The 22,707-nt window shown below is 37.5% G+C and overlaps 2 protein-coding genes and 2 long non-coding RNA genes across 13 annotated transcripts; 1 reads left to right on the top strand and 3 right to left on the bottom strand.

The window, feature by feature from the left end:
* Positions 1 to 58: 58 nt before the first annotated feature.
* On the top strand, positions 59 to 4,919 carry LOC103708810. 5 transcript variants are annotated; one of them, XR_005512716.1, is made up of 5 exons: positions 59 to 239; positions 377 to 1,274; positions 1,379 to 1,480; positions 1,560 to 2,387; positions 4,608 to 4,919. It is a non-coding gene; the product is annotated as an uncharacterized LOC103708810 (long non-coding RNA). The 5 variants fall into 5 exon arrangements; XR_005512713.1 differs by lacking the exon at positions 4,608 to 4,919 and having other exon boundaries at positions 1,560 to 1,878; positions 2,277 to 2,763; XR_005512712.1 differs by lacking the exon at positions 4,608 to 4,919 and adding an exon at positions 2,476 to 2,763.
* Positions 2,113 to 3,315, bottom strand: LOC113462838. Its single transcript, XR_003386022.2, has 2 exons — positions 2,749 to 3,315; positions 2,113 to 2,586 (listed from the first exon to the last, which is right to left on the bottom strand). It is a non-coding gene; the product is annotated as an uncharacterized LOC113462838 (long non-coding RNA).
* Positions 4,920 to 5,789: 870 nt separating the features above from the next.
* LOC103708812 (protein FAR1-RELATED SEQUENCE 5-like) lies at positions 5,790 to 8,944 on the bottom strand. 6 transcript variants are annotated; one of them, XM_039128703.1, is made up of 4 exons: positions 8,743 to 8,944; positions 8,491 to 8,574; positions 6,217 to 8,304; positions 5,790 to 6,126 (listed from the first exon to the last, which is right to left on the bottom strand). In XM_039128703.1, the coding sequence occupies exon 3, from the start codon at positions 8,298 to 8,300 to the stop codon at positions 6,273 to 6,275; it is 2,028 nt and encodes a 675-aa protein (XP_038984631.1). In that variant the 5' UTR covers positions 8,301 to 8,304; positions 8,491 to 8,574; positions 8,743 to 8,944; the 3' UTR covers positions 5,790 to 6,126; positions 6,217 to 6,272. The 6 variants fall into 6 exon arrangements, with proteins under 6 accessions (XP_038984631.1, XP_026661107.2, XP_026661108.2 ...); XM_026805306.2 differs by having other exon boundaries at positions 8,411 to 8,574; positions 8,743 to 8,943; XM_026805307.2 differs by having other exon boundaries at positions 8,411 to 8,520; positions 8,743 to 8,943.
* A 2,943-nt stretch (positions 8,945 to 11,887) lies between these two features.
* Positions 11,888 to 21,422, bottom strand: LOC103708813 (V-type proton ATPase subunit c''2). The gene is made up of 4 exons (XM_008793904.4): positions 20,985 to 21,422; positions 20,805 to 20,882; positions 12,537 to 12,707; positions 11,888 to 12,418 (listed from the first exon to the last, which is right to left on the bottom strand). Exons 1-4 carry the CDS (start codon positions 21,092 to 21,094, stop codon positions 12,247 to 12,249), a joined length of 531 nt encoding a protein of 176 aa, XP_008792126.1. The 5' UTR covers positions 21,095 to 21,422; the 3' UTR covers positions 11,888 to 12,246.
* Positions 21,423 to 22,707: the final 1,285 nt, after the last annotated feature.

Genomic DNA, 22,707 nt, shown 5'->3' with positions numbered 1-22,707 from the left:
ATCATCCATTTCGCTTTCAGATCCGTGCAGCGGGATAACGGAACGGAGACGGACGGAGCTCGGACGTCTCCATTTCATTGTTTCTAATTTTTTTGGTCACGTCCGATCCCAGAGGACGAAGAGGGCGGTCGGGCGGGAGAAGCCCTCGCCTCCATTGTGCCCACGCCGCCCTCGCCGTCGTCCTCCCCGAGCCCTCGCCTTCGCCGTCTTCTCCTCGCTGTCTCCCTTCCGTCGAGAAGGTCAGTCCCTTTCGCTCATTTTCGCTTCCAGTCTACAGACAGTCTACAGAGGGCATCTATGCGTATATCTAAGGTTTCTTATTTTTCTTTTCTTTTCTTTTCTTTTTCTCCCTCCCTTTCTTTTTTCCTGAGGACAGGATGGGGCACTTAGAAGGTCCATCAGAATGTTCATTTTTGGTGCGATGATGAAACATGGTATACGGTAATCACGGACAATCCAGGCGTAGGTTCTTCAGAAAAAAAGGAAAAAAGATCAAGAAGAGGATGCAAACTTTTATCTTTTTAGTCTAGTAAATTTCAGTTCAAATCGGATTGGGTTCCTCTCTTAATGAAAGGATATAAATTGTAAAATGATAAAATATTTTTTTAAAAAAATAGATTTGGATGAAAGCTAAATCTTGACTCCAGCATCAACATTGTCTTTAATCAACCAAATTCTTCTAAGATTAGAAACTATGGCTTCCCGGAGATTTATACTCAATTGAGTTTTGAATCTGGTGAACTTTGTTCCCGAGGCTTGTCCACGCCTACTCAAAATGGCAAGATTAGTCTAATAATATCGAAAATCTAATACTTACAAACAATAGCAAGAACTATATGTTTTCCTTTTGGGAGTGGCAATTTAATAAAAGAAATCCCAAATGTGAAAATTATGGTGGAAGATATTGTTGCTGAAGATAACATAGTAGGAATAGCCAAATTGGACCATATTTTTTGCATTATGAAAGGTTTAGCATTGCAATTTATTTTCATCTTGTTTGACAAATGTGCCTTGGTATCCAGGGGTGTTTGTCACCCATTGATTGTACGTAGTCTATGTTTCAAAAGCACTAGGCAGCCTTCGCATGGTCTTACAGGGGAGAAAGAACCACACATTCATCCTTGAAATGGTGATTCAGTTTGATCCTTATGTGAAGAACTTGATGACGGGCATGTATTCAGGCTTGGGTAGTATAAAGATTTCGCAGTCATTTAATGGAATACCAAATAGGGACATGCTTTCCTTGATTGTTGTGATAGCTGCTTATGTTAAATGTGAGATGTTTGAGTATGCTATGTCTATTTACTACAAGATGAATCAAGAGTGTGAAGCATGATGGAGCCACTTTTAATCACACTTTCTGCTTGTGTTTCACCAGGGAACCTGGAGTTGGAAAAATAAATTCAGATCTTATTTCTAGGTGCTCCATGAAGCATGTTTTGTCATTTTGACATTTTCAGCCATCACACTTATTGAAGAGGTGAGTTCTGATGTCCTAATGCTGCAAATTGTCTTTGATAGTAAGAATCTTGATGCAAACTATTGTTTGATTCTGGGAGCTTTTTGGCGGTACTCACACCTCAAGCCACGTCTTATTGGAGCAGGCCATTACAGCTGACACAAACATCTGGCTTTGAGATCAGGTTCTAGTAATCATGCCAGAATTTGGATTACCTTAACCGGATTGACGCAACTATTTCGTCTAATGAGGACGTTACATGTTTGGTAGCTTATAATCATAAATTCTTCTGCCTTTGTTTATAAATGAATGGTGCAAGCAGTGTGGCCCGTGCAAATAAGGTCGATTGATCCAGCTTTACGGTCCTACGGACGAGTCTTTTTGGAAAACCAGAGCCCCACTTTCTCAGCAAGATATTGGTACTTCCATAATCATAAACCTTTTTGTTGAAGGTGTGTTCAGTATATTTTAAGTTGCAAGGCTGCATCCTTTCATACATCCGCAGGAGCAGCATTATTTTTCCTATACTCTCAAGCCATTATTTTTACATAATAACAAAAGGGAAAAAAACAAAACCAGAATAAATTAGCAGCTGATCTTGACGACTCCTTTATAGTTTCATATATATATAGAGAGAGAGTGCTCATCTTTGATGCATCAAATTTTGTTGCCTCATATATATAAATATATGTATACATGGGCTGATTTTGAAGAGCACAACATTGTCACAATTGAATAAAAAGTGATTCCTCATCTCACACAGCTGATCCGGCTATTGCTTTTGTAAGATATTAATTTAATCTTTTGCGGCGAACAGCACCTGAACGGTTTTCCTACAAACATGCAGTAGTTCTTTCAGTTCCATAAAGCTCATAGCCTGGGGTCAGTTGAAGTCGGATACATCCTGCCTTGCCTTTCAATTGTTCAGGTGTGGCAGAAAAACTCAATGTTATATGCTCGTTATTGAACTGTGGATTTGCCTGCGATGATCTCTGAGTTTTTTGTTAAACCTGTAGGATGCTGCCCTGGTGTCCCAGCAAGTTAATGCCAAAGCAAAATTTACTTCGTTATGTTAAAAGTGCAGCTCCAATTGTTTAGTTCACCATCTTTCTAGCCTCAATAACTTGCTGTCATTTATCAAAATAGAATCACTACTCACACAAACTAACTGCATGTCTTCAAGCATAAAATTTTGGCAATTTATAAAAATTAAGGAATTGGATGAGTGCATAGTCTAAACATGGTTCCGTACTATACAGCATGGAAAGGTCTGCAATGAATAAAGATACCTCTATTTATGCTCCTACCCCATGTTTGGTTGTCAAGAATGAAAATCAGAATGGCTTTCTAATTCCAGGATATCTGTTTCCTGAAATAATCAGGAATGAATGATTCTGATCCACTATTTGAATTTGTTACAAATAATTTCTCCAATACCATAACATGTCAAATTTATAATAACATAATATAATAAATATAATTACTAATGCTAATAATATAATAATTATATAATATAATATTGGCATAGTATTAAATATATTAACATAACTAGATTTTTAAAGGAATAATTTATATAATTAACATGATATTAACACATCACTAAATAATTATTAGCATTTTACATTTAATTATTATATTTCATAGCTACATAAAATATAATGTATTTCAATATTATAATAATTATAGAATGGACTAGGAGTAGTTTAGTAACAATTTAAGGCATTCTAATGGTATCATTCATAATACAACATTATATTATTTTATAATAAATGAGACTTTTTATTATAAAATATTATAAATACTCATATGAACAAAATAATAGAGATTATATATGGCAAATAAGAAAATCTACATTGCATAATAAAAACTATAACATGATATTAGAGTAACCATATAATACATTTCTATGTTGCATAATTATAAAATAATAAAAACTATTACTATTATATTAGACCAATTATTTGCTACAAACGTGTGATAATATTAGAACAAAAAATTGTGTTAGAATTTTCATAATAGTACTGACTTATTTTATTAATAGGAATTATAATATAATATATTATAAAACAAAAATCTAGAATAATAAAATGCATATTATAATAGTTAATTGATGTTTAATATATTACCATAAAATATGAATGTTATTATAATATATATGAATAAGTGTATCCACCTTTTTTTATTATTATTATACATGCTCTTTCCCTAGTATGGAAAAGTATTCTTGTGTCTAAATGAATCAACGAGCATGAATGAGCTGGACGGGGAAGTTTATGCCCATTCTCTATCTCTACTCCTGCAAACCAAATAAAAGCAGAGTCAGCGGCAGCTACCACAATATTCAGTTTACATTTGAATTCAAACAGATGCCTATCACTAACTGCCTCCCCCTCCAAACAGAAATCTGGCCTATAAACCTATTCAGGATGGATAGTAGCAGACAATATAATTGACTCCTACAAAGCATTCATCTCAACAGCCTGAGGATGTAGCCGGACCAACATCACACTGACTAGGGATGCAAGCAAGCCAAGCCGAGCCAAGTACCAGAATGCTTGGGCGCAGCTCACTTTCTAACCAAGCTGCTCGAGCTTGCCTCGGCTAAGATATGAGTCAAGCTTTAGCTGAGCCGAGCCGAGGCTGCCGAGCTTCCTCACTATAAATGAACAGAATTAATTGTTCCTCAGTCTCAGCTTGTTTATGAACCAAGCTCTAAAATGTGTTCAAGCCCAGCTTGTTTCCTAGTCGAACCGAGTTCAAATAAGTTCTTAGAGAGCCAAGCCCGACCTGCTCGGTTCATTCGCAAGCAGCCTGACTTGCACTTGCTAATAGTGATTCATTCAAGAGCAGTTAATTGGATGCCCATCCAATCTAATCTGCTATACTTTCTTGGCACAACTGGGACACCTGGTGGCACCATGGCAAAGAATTGCTAGATTCAGCAAATAACGGCACCTAAATTCTGAGTTTTCCATTATTTTAACAGCTCCAGGGAGCCAAAAAACTTCACTGTGCTATAATATTGAATAAAATGAGGGAGGTAGCATCTAAAACATCAATGTAGTATGCTTTGCTTATGAGCTAATTAGTTTGGCTGCTCTGTTCAGTCCTGAACATGTGTAACTTCTAACATCTGGCATCTCCACAGCATTTAACTGGACTGAGTCCATTATGGGTTTCACCATCTATGACAAACGTGTCACAATTGCCCTTGAGTACTGAGATGAAATGGAATTTGATGAGTGTGACAATTTCAATGGCCTCACATTTATGGACAGAACCGACCGTGACTGACTGCTGCTGCCGCAAGGCTAAGAATTGCTGATTTTGCATATAGAAGGAACCATGATTCTGCATATCTATGCCCCTTCCAGTGCATGTTATCTGGATCAAGATTACAGTGTATAACACCTTTATATATATACATATATATACATATATATATATATGTATATATATATACATATATATATATATATGTATATATATATACATATATATATATATATATGTATATATGTATGTATGCGTATGTGTATATATGAATGTATGTGTATGTGTATCTGTATCTGTATATGTATATGTATATGTATACTTCCTACTGAAAAGCGATGATGCACATCATAAATTGAAAATGGACACAGTTGATCATGATCTATGGTGTATAAAGTGACTAGAGACTAAAAAACATTTATTTTAGAAATCTCTTACATATGCATTAAGTACAAAAAAAACAGTAGCAATACCCTAGTGAGCTAAAACATATTATACATTAAATAATTTACAAATCTCAACCATTAATCTCAATCTAAATACTTTAAAATATATATAGGTCAAATTTCAGCTGATTTGGATGCTTCTAGACTATAGATCAAATGAAGACATAGCATCCAACTGTTAAAATTGTTCATTTTTCAACAATTTGATGCATGGGTAAAAGAACTTGAAACTGTATGATTTTTTTGTTTCTAGTTATTTTATGTACCATAGATTATGTTCAGTGATATCAATTTTCATTTTAAAGGATTCGGCACTGATTTCCGTATATCTCGGGCAAAATGCACTCGATTGCACCCTTAGCTTCCCCTTCCCTCCCTACCCATGTGTGTGTGTGTGCGTGTGTGCACGTGCAAGCAGACAGAACAACATATGGCACTGAATGAAGACACTTGCAGAAATTGATTTATTACAAGTGCGCATCTTGATGCTCAAACATCATATCCTTGAGCATATAACACGTAGAAATGTATAAAAATCCAGCTAACATAATAAACAACATAACAAGCAACATCCACAACCTATAAGCCAGATATAGGGTGAGAGCAATGAGTTGACTGACCAAAATCTACAGATCAAGTAAGCTTTTCATACCAAATTAAACATGAAAGTACTATATAAAACAACAGGAGGTTAAATTCCAAAAAGTAGAAAAGCAACCAGAACCAGATCTATCTATGACCATTAATGTAAAAATTTTCCTAATATATCAACATCTAGGAATGAAATCCGCACATGGAATATGAAGGTGCAATCTTGACAATATGAATATCTACATGGACCTGGCTAGGCACACGGCCAAGCAAAGTTGAAAACTCTAGACTTGAAATTTGCTCAGTGATGTCATTATCTCTAGACCCCTGGTGTCCACTTTCCAAGCATGCTTCAGCCTGCATTAAACAAAATAAATCAGTACCATCTACTTTCAAAATGATAATATGAAACTAGTAAAAGCTAGTACATCTGCTTTTCAAAATTACCTCTATGCTTTGAAAGCAGTGGCAGTTAATTCATCATGTTGCCAATTTTAATCTTCTTACATGTTTTCTGCATGATGTGGCCCAGCTTTAGCCACATTTTCTTCAAGAGCAACAATTTCTGCAAAAGCTTTTTGTAGAATATCCTTTACAATCTTGTAATTCTCTGCAGAAGTTGCTCCCTTCTCTGCACACTTCATGGCATCATGAACAAGATCATTGTATCGTAAAATTGGAGAACTCTGACAGTAATTTTGAAATTCAACACCACGGTCATCCTCCAATATCAGACCACTCTTTGCCTTCCTCGTCCATCTTTTCAAAATATAATGTTCTGGAAGCAGAATCACACCGGTTACCAAGAACACTGCCAAAACATGTCTACATAGTATTCCTGCAAATTCAAATTTGGAGCAACTACAACATGCTTTCTTTTCTGATGCATTCAGAAAAACAATGTGCCTGTTACGAGCATCTCCATCTCTTTCGACAGAGAACTTGCTGATAGCCCCATCCTGAATTTTCACTGAATAGTGGTCTAAGGCTTCGATCAATTCCACTTGAAACTTCTCAAATACTGCTCTTGTGTATATATTGGCTGCTTGTTTCTCCAAAGGTGCATCTGTCTTCAAAATCCTTTGGTCATGGAGTACAGCTAGATCTTCTTGGGCTTCCTTTTCAAATCGACAATCCATTGCTTGATCAAATTTTGCAATAAATGCATGCAAAGAGAGCTTCTTATCAAAGTTGTTTCTATAAAACCTGTTCAAGCTTTCTAATTTTTGAGTTGTAGACAATTCTGCATAGAAAGAGCCCTTTAGGTATGCCGGAATCCATTTATGGCGAACATTATACAGTAATTGCAACCACACGTTCTCCCTCAAACCATACTTATCAAGAATCGACCTCCAGTACACTTCAAAGACGTCAACAGTGTCAGACTCATTGACGCATTTCTTTAATTCAACATAAAAAGAAGGATAACTAGTACATACATCAGACAGCTTCTTCTTGCACCTAGATAAGATATGCCACCTGCATAAACGATGGCGCGTATTGGGAAACACCTTCGCAACAGCTACTTCCATAGCCTTGCCCTGGTCAGTAGTAAATGATAAAGGGCGACGTCCAAACATTGCTGTAAGCCATGTTTCAAACAACCAAGCAAATGAGGACTCTGTCTTGTCTACAACCAAGGCACATCCAAAAACCACGGGCTGTCCATGATGATTCACACCCATGAATGCAGCAAATGGCATCATGTTCTCATTCTTCTTATATGTCGTGTCAAAAGTGATGGCATCCCCAAAATAAGTATAAGCCATTCTAGCTTTGGCATCAGCCCAAAAGACATTGGTCATACAATTCCTGTAGTCAACCTGCACAGCATAGAAGAACCCAGAATTCTCAGCCTGCATCCTCTTAAAATATTCGAGGAGGCCTTGAGCATCACCTTCTCCAAAGATTTTCTGCCTCACCTCTCTCAAGTAGTTCTCATGCTCCCGGTCCTTTCCAGAAAGGTGATTAAGCTGGATCTCGCGGACCTTATCTGGACTAACTACAACATGTGTATGCTCCAATACCAACTTGGTGACCACCCATTTGTCGGGTCCTCTTCGAACCACCTCCATCATTGCTGGGCATCCATCCCTAATCGACAAGCGCTTCCTTTTTTTCTTGCTGGCGTACTCAGTGACCTTCTTCTTGTGGTGACCCTCCTTCAGGCAGACAAATCTCTTCATGACCAACACCTCAACACCCTTCCGCTTCTCACTCCGAGACCTGGCAACCCGAATGCCAAACCCAATGCGGAGAGCATAAGCATTATAGAAAGCCCTCGCGGACAAGTCAGAATCAAACACCATTCCCATGTAAGGTTCCTCGTTTTTGACTTCTCCATCGGTTGTGAGTAGCACATTTCCGACTGAATGCTCGACCGTTACCACAGAATTGCAGAGCTGGTCTCCAAAATGAAGCGAGTCAGTAACTTCACCGGTGCGCTGATCAACATCTGATGCCCCAATATCTTCTTCAAGATCCATGCAATCTTCCACCAGCTCATCATCTTCGCTCGAAGAGTACTCCATAGATCTAAAACATCAGTTTTGGAGAACAAATAAAAGAGATTATTCGGAGAAAACCAAAACAGCCAATCGCCGAACACATTAGACACAACAAACGACGCAATTTTTCCTACCAATCTTTATATCCCGGAAGAATTTCTAAATTTCGAGCACGAGATATAGAAGGGTCAGGATCACAAAGAAGCCAGCCCACCTCGCAGTCCGGGTTCCCAAAGCTTCCCTACTTCAAGATACAAACTTTAAGAAAAAGCCCTCCTTCCCCACTTCAAGATGCAATCTTTAAGGACAACAAGCGAAAAATCATCTTCAAACCAAAAGTTGATCTATTCTTCCGTGAGAGTTAAGGTACGAGAGGATTGAAATTTGGGGATTAGGGTTTCGGATACAGAAAAGAGGCAAACAGAAAAACCCTAATATTCGGGCGAGATTGGGAAGAACAACCTACCGGATAATTTGCGCTAGTGTTAGGGTTTCCGAGGGAGAGAGGAGAGGCGAAGCCGGCGGCGAGGGGAGAAGAAATGTGACCGGAGTTCACACACCGAACGCCGCAGGAAGCTTCGTAGGGTGTCGACTCCTCGAGACTAAGCTGAGGCTTGAGGGGTCACCGGTCGTGCAATGTAACGCCTCCAACCTGCTAACCTTGGTCCAGGACCAAGTTCGCCTACATGTGGACTAGTTTCTTCTATACCATTTAAACCCTTAAGAGATTTTTTTTTTAATGAGGATTTCTGTCTTTTGATGCAGCTACCAAAAATTTTAGCAAAAATTATAAAGACATTCCTCTAAAGTTAAGTTAGGCAATTTATATCTAGATTTCAAAATTTAAAAAAATTTAATTAGCCACCAAAACTCTAAATATTTTGCCATATGGCCTATCCATTTATGTTCATTGCATAATGTTATCACGCGAGGGTTACTTAATAACTAAACTATTATAAATTTTCCAAACTATCTATCCCACTAACTCAGCAGAAGACTTTTCTTTTGATACAAATTGAAAGGAAGGTGAAGGAGAGTCATATCGATGGAGCACTTTAAGATCTATGCAAGCAGATGAACAATAAAGGACGGAGTGTTTTGTGATCTATACCTATAATTGGATGACGGAATGTAGCGCTTTGAGATTTATGCAGACGGATGGATGGCATAAGATGGAAATGCTTTGCGATCTATGTGAGCAAATGGATGACAGAGAATGGAGCATTTTGAGATTATACAAATGGATGATGATAGAAAATGGAACACTTTGAGATATGTGCAGATGGATGGATCATAAAGGATAGAGTATGTTGAGACTTATGCGATAGATGGATGATTGAAGATGAAGCACTTTAAAATCTATGCAGGTGAATATATGACAAAGGATGAAATGTTTTAAAATTGTGCACACAGATAAATAATAGAGGATGAAGCGCTTTGAGACCCACACAAGCAGATAAATAACAAAGGATGTGGTGCTTTGAGATCTATGCAAAACAGATGAATGATAGAGGATGGAGTATTTTGAGATCACGTGAAAGTCATGATCCGATCTATGTGGATTAAGGGTTTTTTTTTTTCACTTTATTAACAATGTTAGGATCCAAATAGATGATTGGACAAAATTGCAATAAAAATAAATTTTGGTAGGTAATTGAAACTTTTAAAATTTTTAATGTCTAAGCATAAAAGGCCAAAATTTGGAGAAATGTATCTATATTTTTTTCAAAATTTTAATAGCTTACTAGGGTAGCACGTTCAACAATTTTTTAAAAAATAAATCAACTATGTTCTTATATTTATCTACATACTGATTTTTTAAGTTCTTGAAGAAAATGATTTATTTTGAGTTTTATTTGTTTATTATAACGTGCCTATAAGCCTCAAGTGTTTTACCCTCTACGTATTTTTTACTTAAAACAGCTTATCTTGTATGTCTTTCAATGTTGTTGCATTATTTCGAGAGAGGAGGGGGGCGATGCCTTGTGTAGGAGTTTCTTTTCAATATAAATTATGTTAGCCTATGATTAAGTGAAGTTGAACATGCATGTAGGTTTTTTATGTTTTTTTCATGTATTTCTGAAAAAAGAATTATAAATAAATCTATCCAAATGTACCTCACAAGTAAAAGGCCAGGAAAGTAATAATAGAAACCAAGCAGACCAATTTTGAGCCATTACTCCATCTTTGATGGGATCCGCTGAAGCTAAATTCTTCGAGATATTGTCTAAAACATCTTTTGCAAACTATACTGTTTTTTAGGATTAAATGAGACATGTGGCGTTATTGGTATCACTCTATTATTATACTAATGTGCGGGCTAACTTGAGATATTTTTGTTCTTGACTTTCATAATAATTAGCATGTTTTCTTTTATTATGTTTCTATGCTATTTGTAAGCCTTCTATTAAGATCATCTGCATCATCTCAACTTCCTCTTTTTAATCCCAAGCCCTTTGGTGTTCCATTTTCAACTATTATGTCAATTATCAACGAGCAATTCTGCAGGCACCCAAAATAAACTCCAAAACAAATCAAATTTATCAACACTTGCAATGCTTAAGCTTCTTGGTCGCATACCTTTTTCCCCTAATCGACAATGTGGCAACCAAGAAAGGTCTCTAATCGACAAGTCTAAGGTTTCCAAGGTTTCACTATCAGAAATTTCTCCATCACCACAAGTCGTGGGGTCAAAGAGAGACAGGGCGGAGGCAACACTGCTAACGAGGGAACCACCATTAACACACCCCGCTATAAAGCATAAACAAACAGCCATGTTAGAATCTACCATTATCATCACATACGCCAAGAAGGGGAGATCGAAGGAGGTAGACTGGGTCCTGCCAAAAACGAAGTAGGTAGATTGGGACTGACACCCACACAGGAGGGTGGTCAAAAAGGTCTAAGAACACATTGGGGCGGAGAGAAGGGAGGAAAGGACGGAGATAGAGGAGAACAGCGGGTGAGGGTAAGGAGAGGGAGCGAGGAGGAAAGAGAAAGGCAGAGAGAGAGAGAACGAGGAGGGGTAGAAAACATGGGATCATTTTCCTTCTAATACTACAATATATTCTTACATCGAAATGCTAAAACAGTAAAAAAAAGTAAAATTAAAAAAAAATGTGAAAAATGTTATGAAGTGGTTTTTATTATTTAAAAAAGAAACAAAATTGAACCAAAACATTCTCTAACAAGAATGCACCAAGTAATAAGGGCATCGTGCAATTAGGATTGCTGTGAACATGATATCGTATGACCTATGTGCAAAATATGGGGTTTGACAGTGTGCAAAATAATTATAAGTAGGTGGAGGAAAACTTTCCAATATAACTAGTTATAAACAAGTATCAAATATCAGCAGCAACAGTTGATCCGTTTTGGGACTGGCTTACATCAGTTTAACATGGCAATGCCATTTCCATCAGCAATGCACTTCCTTGTTTAGCTACCCTGTCAGTCAGTCACCCTTCCTTTTCCACGTAAACCATCATACCAGGATCTAATCCAGTGCTGCTCCGGCTTTTGAAAGAGTACTTATTGTTTAGATTAGGGCACTGGCACTGCAACAAAAGGGGAGATAAAAGGAAAAGTAACTTGAACAGAAAAGAGACCCAAAACATAAGACTGCTATGCTGATTAAATACCAAAACATCGATGACGAAATAATGAAGGAGCTCCCCACCTTTGAGTGAGTGCCAGCAGGAATCAAGTAATAAGAAACCTATTTATTTGACATACAAAAATTTTCTCTGCAACAACAGATGCCCTTGCAAAGAGGCAGGATCTTAAAATCATCAAAAAGAAAGCAAATATAATAATCTGAAGTTACTCTATGGAACGGTTACATGAAATCTTCCACAGGCACTATATTTATATCAAAGCCATACTGGTCAAGAGTTACGATACACTGCACAAACTTCCACCTCGCTGAGTAACAAGCAACCGGCCCTGTTTGGTTCTGAAGACAAACAGCTCATGCTGTCTTTGCTGGCCACGATGCTTGAGATGACATAATTATGCCAACGATCACACCAAATAATCCAAGTGCACTACCAAAGATTTCAATCACCAGTATCTTTACAAAGAGCGTGGAGTTCTGAGCATCAGACAGCGCACAGCTGCTTCCAATTATTCCCACACAAAGCCTGTTCACAGAAAACAATTTTCAGTTAACTCCATGAACTGTGATGCAATTCTCTGCATTCTCCCTCCATCAGTAAAGACAGCCTCTAGAAATTACAGAGGTGAAGGATGAGAACATACCCACAGAAGAGATTTGCAAAACCCACAATGATTCCAGAGGCAAAAATTGCATATCCAGCTCTTAGAGACTCTGCAGCATATACCTGTGATTCTGGTACACTTTCCAACTTTGTTTGTAGAATGATTGCAACAATTACGCCATATATAGCAACAGCCTCACAGAAGATAACGCTGAAGAAATGTGTGGTTTTTTCAATTAAAAATTAAAAAAACCGATAACATAAAATTACAATCAGAATAATGTCATCAAAGGCACCCCATACATAAAGCATGCAAGCTTTAAGCACAATGCAGCATATACATGAAAATAATAATCGCATCTGACAGGACTTGAGATAAGTGGTTCAGCTGGGAGAATCCTAGCTGAGTGCTTGCAAATCAGTGTTTTTATTGATGAGTTGCACGCTCTTGTATGGTGAATGTAGAAATTTTCTTGTTGAAATCAGCCTCTAGACTGAGACCTAGTCTAAAGTGGTATGTGGTTGTTTTTAGATGCAAACATTCATTCTACCAGAATAGCTCAGACCTGCAATACACATGATTTCCTGCACATTATTACCTAGCATATCTTACTTCTCACAAAGAGTGGAAACAAGTTGAAAACAATGTCCTACATACATCCAGATTAGATATAAAACATAAAAGAAACATTTAAATATTATCCCAAGCCACGTTTCAATGAAGAAAGATGTTCGAGTCTGACTCCTGTAATCTATACAAATTGGCAGGTTTCCTCCCCCTCCCTGGTCCTCTTCCCACCTCCCTGAACCTACTGTTTCTCCCTCGTTCACTTCTCCTGCCCTCTAGGAGCAGGCCTCTCCACCACCAACTTCATTTGCCCCCTACTGCAATACGAACCTGTCCCCCACCTCTAACCCTGCTGCCACCTTAACAGCTGACTCTGATTTCCTTAAAACTAGCAAAAGGTTCAAACAGCATCCTAAGAAACAGGGTACCTGACAGATTTCTTCTGTAAGCACATGACAAACGTCAAACAGATATGGCAGCTTTTGAGGTGCCCATTTTCAGAAAATGAAATTTCAAAGCAATTGTCTCAAGCTGTTACTTCTGAGAGTTCGTATTTTCTGGAACAAGATCACTATAATTTTCAAATAAAATAATTGTTTCGGTGGTTTTGCAACTTCAGACATTTTATTGCTTGACATGTTATTGCTTGATTAGATAAATATTCTAAGTTGCTTTATCTTTGTTAATTCTTTTTAATAATCATGCGAAGAAAGAGACAGAAGCTTTTGAGCATATCAAATTAGAGACTAGAGTTTCCATGTTAATTTGAGATGCTACAATTCCTCAGGATTCTGTCAAATATTACAGATTCCAAAGGAAACAAATAGACTGGTAGGTATCAAGAAAGTATCTTAAGGTTGTGCTTCTAGTTTTCACCAAGGTCTAAAGCTCCATGGTACAGGGATTGTACAGGTTGTCTCCCTATATCTACTCATGGTTTATCAATATATCTCATATGTGGTACAATTAGAGTCTCGGTACCACTTTGATATGCCTTTGGTACAGGGAGTCTCTTACCGTGGTATGGCTGGTTTTGAAAAATATGGCATGAATCCAGGGTGGCTGCAGAAGATTTTCAAGCCCCTTGACAAGGGTTTGAAGAGTAAACAGAATCACAATACAAACTGGATTCAGACATTGTTTCGTATCAGAAGGATAAAGAATTGGGAATCGACAATTTCAAACAGCACAAGCTATTCAAAAGGCAGTCAATTGTTGAACAAGGGTTTATTATTTCAAATTTACGTAAACCACAGTGCGTATCAAAGATTGCGAAAAAGAAAAAGTATGCAAAAAAGAATTCTTTGTACAATCTAGCAGCTGAATCTAGGTCTTTCATGGGGTCTTATCAATCTTTCGGTGAAAAATAAAACAGAAGTATGATCATCCATAAGGGTGGAGCCAGATTTTATTATTCAATAGGAAAGACAATATATACTTACCCTACAAGCTGTATTCAATGTTCCGTACTTCACATAATAAGAAATAAATTATATGTCTTTTGAAGTGTAGGATAATTGAATGCTGATAACTTATTATATACGAGATATTGATATTAGAAATGATAGATAGTGAAAGAATACTGATTACTTTGTCATGTTAATGGAGTCTTGTTATACACCAATCATACATGTTTTGTTGTCAAAGGTTCTAAAGCATGTAAATTTTGGCTCGTCTTCCAAAAGTCAAATGATTAAAATACCATACGCGATTCATCCAGGTAGAGAAATAATGTAAACACCACCAGTGCATGAGATCATAATGAAACATGTTACAGTTATAAAATAATACAACTTGGATGAAGAAAATAAAATAAAATATCTTGTAACCCCACGACATCATCTAAACAAGAACAAACAATTTTATATAATGTGGCATTTTGATAGCCATAGAGGGATAAATAAAAGGGTTACCTTCTTACAATTGAATCCTTGTAATGAGAGACTAAAGAATTTGAAAAGAGTTTATTTTCTTAAAAGTGAGGAGAAAAGCTAAGGAGAGTCAAATGAATGGTGCAATACCATAAATTTTTTATTTTATTTCGTAGAGAAAGAAATAAAGAGAAACATGGTCATGTGGGGAACCTAAAACAAAACTGAAGATAATGATTCACATTAACACATGATCATCTAGATTTTCTCCTTTCCAAACAGGCCTGTTAACAATTATCCCAATTCTTTCTGTATATTTTTTTTTAAAAAATGATTCAGATACAGTCCTGCCTTGACATTCTTTTGTTTGGTGTGTGCATGCATGCACAGGGTGGGGGCATGCAGTTAAGGTGGTGAGAACGCTATAGGTTGGAAAGGGTTGGGATCAGCCTCTGAAAATCTATTATCTTATTTATCTTAACCAAAATTGTCTGGAGAAGACCCATACTTATTGGGAAAATATTCTAGAGGGCCTGTGCTTATTAAAGTAAGATTTTGGCACAAAATTGGAAGGAGGGGTAGCTGGCAGCACGTATAGGCACAAATTTAAGGGGGCTGTTCTCAGCACACAAGGGATTCACAGAAGTGAGATTCCCAAACCCACCTCTCCTCCCCCAGGCGGGACCCCCACACCACCGCTGATTACATCACCAACCCCCCCACCCCACCCCGGCGCAATGCACTGTCTTTTGGCACTAGGAAGTCATAAAATTGAGGGCAGCATTCACACCAATAATTTTTTATAATTGTCTAAGAAAATTTGAAAATTGTGTTCAATCTCATTTGTCAAGAAAAAAGAAAACCTTTCCAGTGTCTTATAAGCTAGTAAAAACATTTTGCTCAGCAAACAAAAGTAACTATTTTGTTTATATGGTTACAAAGAGCCATGACTTATGCATCCTCCAGGTGATATTGAGAAATAGATAGTTTTGTTCAGATTTTCCAAGATGCATTCTGCAAGTACAGCTAATTTACTGAATAAAGCAGAATATGAAGACCCCAATTTCAGAACAAAGGAGAAAAGGATATTGTATTCATAGATATGGCTTGGATGCTGTATGCCCACAATTTAATAGCAATGCTATAAATATAATTCAAAATTAAGTTATATTTGAGCTTGCAGGCATAAAAACTTCCACATAGTAACCTCTCTTAATGTATATGTCAGAGTTCTCAAGGCATGTCCGCATAGTTTTTTTTTTTGCCAGCATATTTTTGTGCCTACTCCTTTCATGTGGGCATGTGCATGCATAACATGCAGCATAGAAATTCACGAGTATGACAATGTACCCAAAGGAAAATGCAACTAGTGCTTCCAGCAGCCTTATACGTACATACATATGTAGCTAATACATATATCTTATATACATCATTGTATTTACATCTACGCATGTAAGTGTGTGGATCTGTTCATGTGTGTGGGTTCATCTGTGCATGCATGTCTATTAGAACGAGACAGAACTTTATCAAGGAATATCCTAAACGATCATACTTCCTAGACAGATGCACGAATCTGAATGGCTGGAGCAACCTCCACTTCCAAGCAGAAGATCACTAATGGCACCAATATAAATGCAGTTTCACAAGTAAAATTCCGTTGCGCATATTTTGCCGCTTGAGTGTTACTCCAAAACTCAAACACTTTTAGGGGCTCCTTGGAGGGACACAGCTGCATGTTCCCTGCAGTTTCACTTGCATGTATTTCAATCCGCACTGCAGCTCCAGCAGGGGCAAACCACCGGACCTGTTTGGCAGCCCATAACTGGAGCGGAGGCTGCAGGATCCATGCAGCTCAAGGCTAAAATGCTGCAACTGATCCCGCGCCGAACTCGATCAAGGGACGAGCTGCAGGTCTCATGCTCACATTCCTTTCCTCACCTAACATCCCAACTCCTTGATCTTTGAGCAATTCGATGCAACAGCGATGGGTCTGAACGATAGCCACACCCTCGAATTGAAACCCTCGACCTTGATCTCCTCATTGAACCATCGCCAAAGAAGAGGGCTCTTCCCCATGATCAACCCTCCTCCAAGTGCAACTTCTCTCTTTATCTCTCTCTTTGAAGCACCCCCACCACCTGCTTCTGAGGTGGTGGAAGGCCCCAAGAAGCCAATGAAAGAAGCACCTCCAACATCTATGGTGGAGGAGAAGAAGCCCTAGGGCAAGGAGGAGGCCTCCACCGCTGTCCCCTAGTCCCCCTCCATGGAGGAGAGCAGCATCATTGGCATACTCCATGACCGAAAGATCGGCAATGACGCTGCCCTCTCCCGTCCCCCCTCTAGATCATTGTGATGTTGTCGTCACTGCCCTCTTTTCCTCCCCTCCGCTTCTTGCAGCGGCCCCCCTCCCACAGTCTTCGCCCTATTGCCACCCCTTACTTGTCACTAACCCCTTCTCCCCTGCCTCCTGCCTACTTCCTCACCATCATTGCTGCTTTCCCACCCCAGCCCTCCTCCCTTTGCCTCCACCCACAACTCCAACCGCAGCACAACCAAACAGGCTGTTGGAGCCCCTGCACCACCAACAGGTATCTGAACAGTCCCTTAATTGGAGTTCTTTATTAGGATTATCCATGATCCAATGCTTAAAAGAGAACTTCAGAATTAAAGGACATAAAAAATATACAATATGCACAGAGGAAGCAGCTGGAGAATCTTTTTGACGTCACGCCAATTTGGAGGGAAGTCTTTGGTTTGGTGATGTCATGAATATATAATTATTGAAACTTCAGGTTCATGATTCTTCGTGGAACAAAGATTGTTTTCCTACCTTTCTGGCCCTCTCCACATAGTATCTTCATATAGGCGGAGTTTTATCTTTCAAATATATTTGCCGTACTCTGATTTTAGCAATACAGTTTAAAGCTCAACCTCCCAAAAGCTGAAACAAGGCGCACTTATTGTGATAGCAGTTCTGGCATTTTTTATAAAAAATGAGCATATGGGACAGTTGATGAATAATAAGATGGCATGGAAGGTCAAGGTCAAATGCAAGGATCACTTTATCATCTTCCATCCATACCCATGATGATGAAGGTCTAGATTTCATATAGGACAGTGATTTTAGTATTGGCACTGTTATCTAGTACTGAGTTGTCTTATATTATATTAGTTCTTTTCTTTAAAATAGGACAATTTAGTGAAATAAGTAACATATGGTCGATGGTTCATTCAATATTCATTTTATGTAATAAAATAGTCACCTTTCCAAGAACATAAACATGCATCAGGTTCACAAGAAAAGTCTTCCTGGTTGTGGTAAGTTGATAACGTATAATGATACATATAAAGAATTGCAATAAAATGTTTAAATGAATAAATGGTTCCTAAATATCAGTCAAGTTCACTTATTATATGGTTTAAATAACCTAAACATATAATCTTTTTAGCAATTCCTCATAATGATAGATTGTCCAACATAAAAAGGAATATCCTAATGCACTAGTTTGGCAGTAATTTCTTGCTTGCAGTTTATTAACTAGATCGAGCCCATCAATTACGATATCAAATCCCTAAGGAAATGTTTATGTAAAATACAATTACTAGAGACTAATGGCAGTTGGCAAGTTGGAAATTGTAAACTTGAGTTGTCTTAGCATGTTACTTGACTCACAAATATAAAGCGGTGTACCATATGCCTAGATACTGAAGTTAACATAATACTCTAGATATAAAAGGGTACTCCTTGTTGCATTGTCCTTTTAGTCATCAAGATATTGACCTAAATACCATAGATTTAGTATTAGAGAACCATTTAACGCTACCTATAATTCAAGATCCATGTTTGAGCTTAAAATGTACCATGTTTATATCTAAAATCATCTGCATGAGAGAGTATGATTTCGGATATGACGAACTATAATGTATGTTAATGTATTTTTATCAATTAAAGTAGACCTTGTCTTGACCATAGAATCATGAGACAGTTAGCCCCCAGTAAGTTCTCTCTGTTCTATATCAGGCTTCCCAATATCAAAACTAGAGAGCATGCCTGGTATCACAAAGCACCTTGGAATTCTTCTTTATAGTTTCATCTAGCTCTGTTAAGGTCATCTCCTATACTCAAATCTGTTAACCCTGGCTCCAAGCCTTCTTTGTTTGCTAAGGGCATACCCATCTCCTGTCTTCCACCATGGAAGTTACCTAAATATCAAAGTACAATTAATTTTGCCTCATGCACATGAACCAATTATCTCCATAGATATTCCATGGTCTTGTTCCCTCTTAGGATTATTCCAATGCCTCCGAATGAATATTCATATTCAAAGTCTACTTTCCTAGTTTTGGCATATGTCATTGCAACAGTCATCATATTGATCAACTTGGCATGTGAATGCTTGTTACCACCTTTTCCTAATAACACAGCCAGTCAAGCAAAAGACTGATTATAAACATTTCTCACACACCATGCACGGATAAAGGTCGTCTAACAGTGACAAATATCGTCCAACATCCTAAAAGAATCCAAACCAATAGCTTGTGAATTCCCTTATTTGACATAGTGTCCCTATATATTTGGCCTTCTTCCTATGGATTTTGGGCAACTTTTTACCATGGATTTTGACCAGTATGCGAGGTTTATCATGCTAGCCATAGACCATGGCTTCGATCCAGATATCCCATCACCAACATTTCATGAGTTTAAATGCTCTTATCCTCATCATTTTTTACTGATTTTTTTAGGTATTTTATTTTGGCTGGCATGTTAAAACCCATATGCAGGGGTTACTACCTCAGGAATCCTAGTCGCAATGCACTTTAATTCTATTCTTCTTTGCTTGCTAAAACCATCCCTATATTTTTTTTTTTTTTTTTTGCATACAGCAATCTTCAAACCCTTTACAGTCATAAGGCAGCGAAGGATGTCATCAGTATGCAAGTTTATGTTATGGTTTTTTGTTCATGATCAAGCTCTGTCGGTTGTTACCCATCATTTCATCACCTGTTCAGGCTGATACCAAAGGGAATGTTCTCCTTTGCTTTCCAGCAAAAGAAATCAGTGATTTTTAATTATGTGTTATTACTTAAGTTGGTAGTGTAAAATGCAAAAACAAATATTCCAGCAAGTATATTAGACACCACAAGTCAATAGCTTCCTACCTAAGCATGTTAACCATGCATAAGAACAATGATGGTTCTTCAAGGTTAATGCCTTCCGACATGACTCTTCTTGAGAGCTATTTCGTAGATGCCTAACATGTGAAGGAGAGAAGAGTACTTCTTGAACCCAACATTTTGGTCCATCTGTGCTAATTGTTTTTTTCTGTATTCTGTCTTAAAAAAGGATTCCAGTTGCTAGGGAAACGCTGCCAGATGCACTCATCTAAATGATTATGATGATCTAAGTTCTTATATCTTCAAATAATATACTCCATAAGCAGGATTAGCCACAGAGTGAAATTGTTTCCATCTTCGAAATTGGTTTTCAACAAAACCTGAATAACATAACAAGCCTAAGAGAAGAGGACTTCATTAGATCACATATTAACAAAAAAAAAATGCTTTCATACCCTAAACAAGCTCCTGAAAACAGTGGTTCTAAGGCAATCCATATTCCAAGTTAGTTTCGGACAAACCATTTCCTGTCCAAAACTTGCACCAACAACCAAATTCGATTGCATAGATATCTAACAAAAAATGTTTCCATTTCTATTTATTTTAAAAAAAAAATTGACGAGAAGTATCGGCTAGATATTGAAGTAATTTTGTGCTGAATGGAAAGCACGACAAATTCCACAAGAACATTGCATCCAATAACTATTTCTCCTCTATGAGAAAATTCTTAGGTTATTGAAGGGGAACAGCATACCTAATGAGATTCTTTGAGGTGATTCTTGGAGCTTTGATCGCCGCGCCAATCAAGCTGCTCCCCGTTATATAAATTCCCCTGAAGGAATTAAAAGGCAGAAAAATAATTATAAAAGAAAGATAAAACAGAGCGGAAGAAAGAAGCAGGAAGAAGAAAGATGAACAGGACTCGGATGATCACCAAGCGGCCCCGAGGACCGAAACGCCGATGGAGATCGCGATTCCGATGGACGCGAACGTGTAGGGCGATATCTGCATCAAAGCCCGAGACCATGAGCTTGACCCCGCCATCGCCTACCGATCCGTTCCTTCCCTTTCTTTAAATTTAAAGAAAAAGAATTGCAAGCAAAGTAACTCCTTCAGGCGGGGATCGGATCTTGATCAAGAAAAGATCAAAGAAGAAATTGGTGTTCCCGTCGATCGAATGGAAGGACGAGGTTAGGGTTCCTTCGTGTGCCGCGGGGGAGGGGAGGGGTTTTCCGTGAACGGGACGGAGAGAATAAGCCGGGGTTATCACACGGCGCGACATGATAAGATTACCCTTTTCTTGTTAAAGAAAAGGAGTGCATGTCAATAATTTTGCGTTTCTATTGGGGCAGTTTGAATGCGAAATTGTGCAGCAGCAGATCGTGGATTCAATATTGGCAAGAGCTTGTTTAAATTTTTCTACAGAAAGAGGCTAAAAATTTTATATAATTTATGGGTTGAGCCAGTACGGCCAATAGAATTCATGCAATTCATGTGCTTTGTTTGAAAAGTAGATTTGAATAAGCCAGGCCTATGTATAGCAGTTCTCCTCTAGCCTTCTCAAATAAAAATATGGGAAAAGAGAAAAAAAATTAACTGTTTACCAAAATCCCCAGTCACCAAGTTTTCACAAAGCTCAGCTGTAATTTCTTTCTCATTAGGCTAAGTTCTCATATTAAATAAAAAACGTCTCTTATATGGCTAAGTTCTATATTTTTGTGCATAACTCCTCCTTTAAGGATTCATTGTAAACAAACGTCTCTTATATGCATGGGCATATCAGGATATTTAAGGTCATAAAATTTTCTAATAAGATCCAAGTTAACTTCATATCCAACAAAATGTGATATATAACACGAGACAGCGATAGATCTTTAAAGCATAAGACCATTGCGATCATGTGCAAATGACTATCCGATCATGCTATGAGATAAGCAATCATGTAGAATTGTGTATTTTTAAATAACTCCAAGACACTATCAGATCAATTTCATAGCTCACTGTTAGGCTTATTGCACATGTTCTCGAGCCAATGGCAAAGCCATGCTTTGCTCAAGGTGGACAACTATGATAATTACGAACCCGTGTATCAAATCTTGTTTCTATCAAAATTTTATATCTAATACTTTTTGAACAAATTGCTTGTTGTATATTTATTAAAATTATAAAAATATCTCAGAAATCAGAGATAACTTATATTTACACTTGATAGTATAAAATATTTATGTTTACCCTCTTGAGGTTTATCTTCATTCTAAACTTTAATCCATAACTTTAAAAAATATTAGTCAAACTGTTAACTTTTAATGGGATCCAAACACTACATCAATTTTTTTTTAAAAAAATGATCAAAATAACCTTATGCCACATAACCACCACATAGGGATACAAGAAATTGCATGTATCTTCATCCTCACTCAGAAGCTGTTTTGATTTTTTATATAAAATAAATGAATTTATTAACGACGTTAATTTAGCTTGGAGCAAATGTAAGTTTTACAAATTATTAGATGAAAGTGTAATAAATATAAACTTTAGGAAGGTTTTGTAATTTAGTCTATTTATTATTATCAACTATGAAATAGAGAGCGATTGAAACTAATTCTTGAATATTGAAATCACCCAAAATGCATTTTTATCATTCAAATATAGAGAAA

The sequence above is a fragment of the Phoenix dactylifera genome, chromosome 8, assembly GCF_009389715.1.
Source record: "Phoenix dactylifera cultivar Barhee BC4 chromosome 8, palm_55x_up_171113_PBpolish2nd_filt_p, whole genome shotgun sequence".
NCBI classification, from domain to species: Eukaryota; Viridiplantae; Streptophyta; class Magnoliopsida; order Arecales; family Arecaceae; genus Phoenix; species Phoenix dactylifera.
This window is presented reverse-complemented; position numbering and strand designations above follow the sequence as displayed.

Bases quoted from the DNA above. Each gene is read 5' to 3' on its own strand.
- LOC103708812 (XM_039128703.1), bottom strand. From the start codon at position 8,300: ATGGAGTACTCTTCGAGCGAAGATGATGAGCTGGTGGAAGATTGCATG.
- LOC103708813 (XM_008793904.4), bottom strand. From the start codon at position 21,094: ATGGCGGGGTCAAGCTCATGGTCTCGGGCTTTGATGCAGATATCGCCC. The intron at 12,708-20,804 runs GTATGCTGTTCC...ACATTTCTTCAG, and splicing joins ACCTCAAAGAATCTCATTAG to CGTTATCTTCTGTGAGGCTG. The intron at 12,419-12,536 runs GTATGTTCTCAT...TTCTGTGAACAG, and splicing joins TTTGCAAATCTCTTCTGTGG to GCTTTGTGTGGGAATAATTG.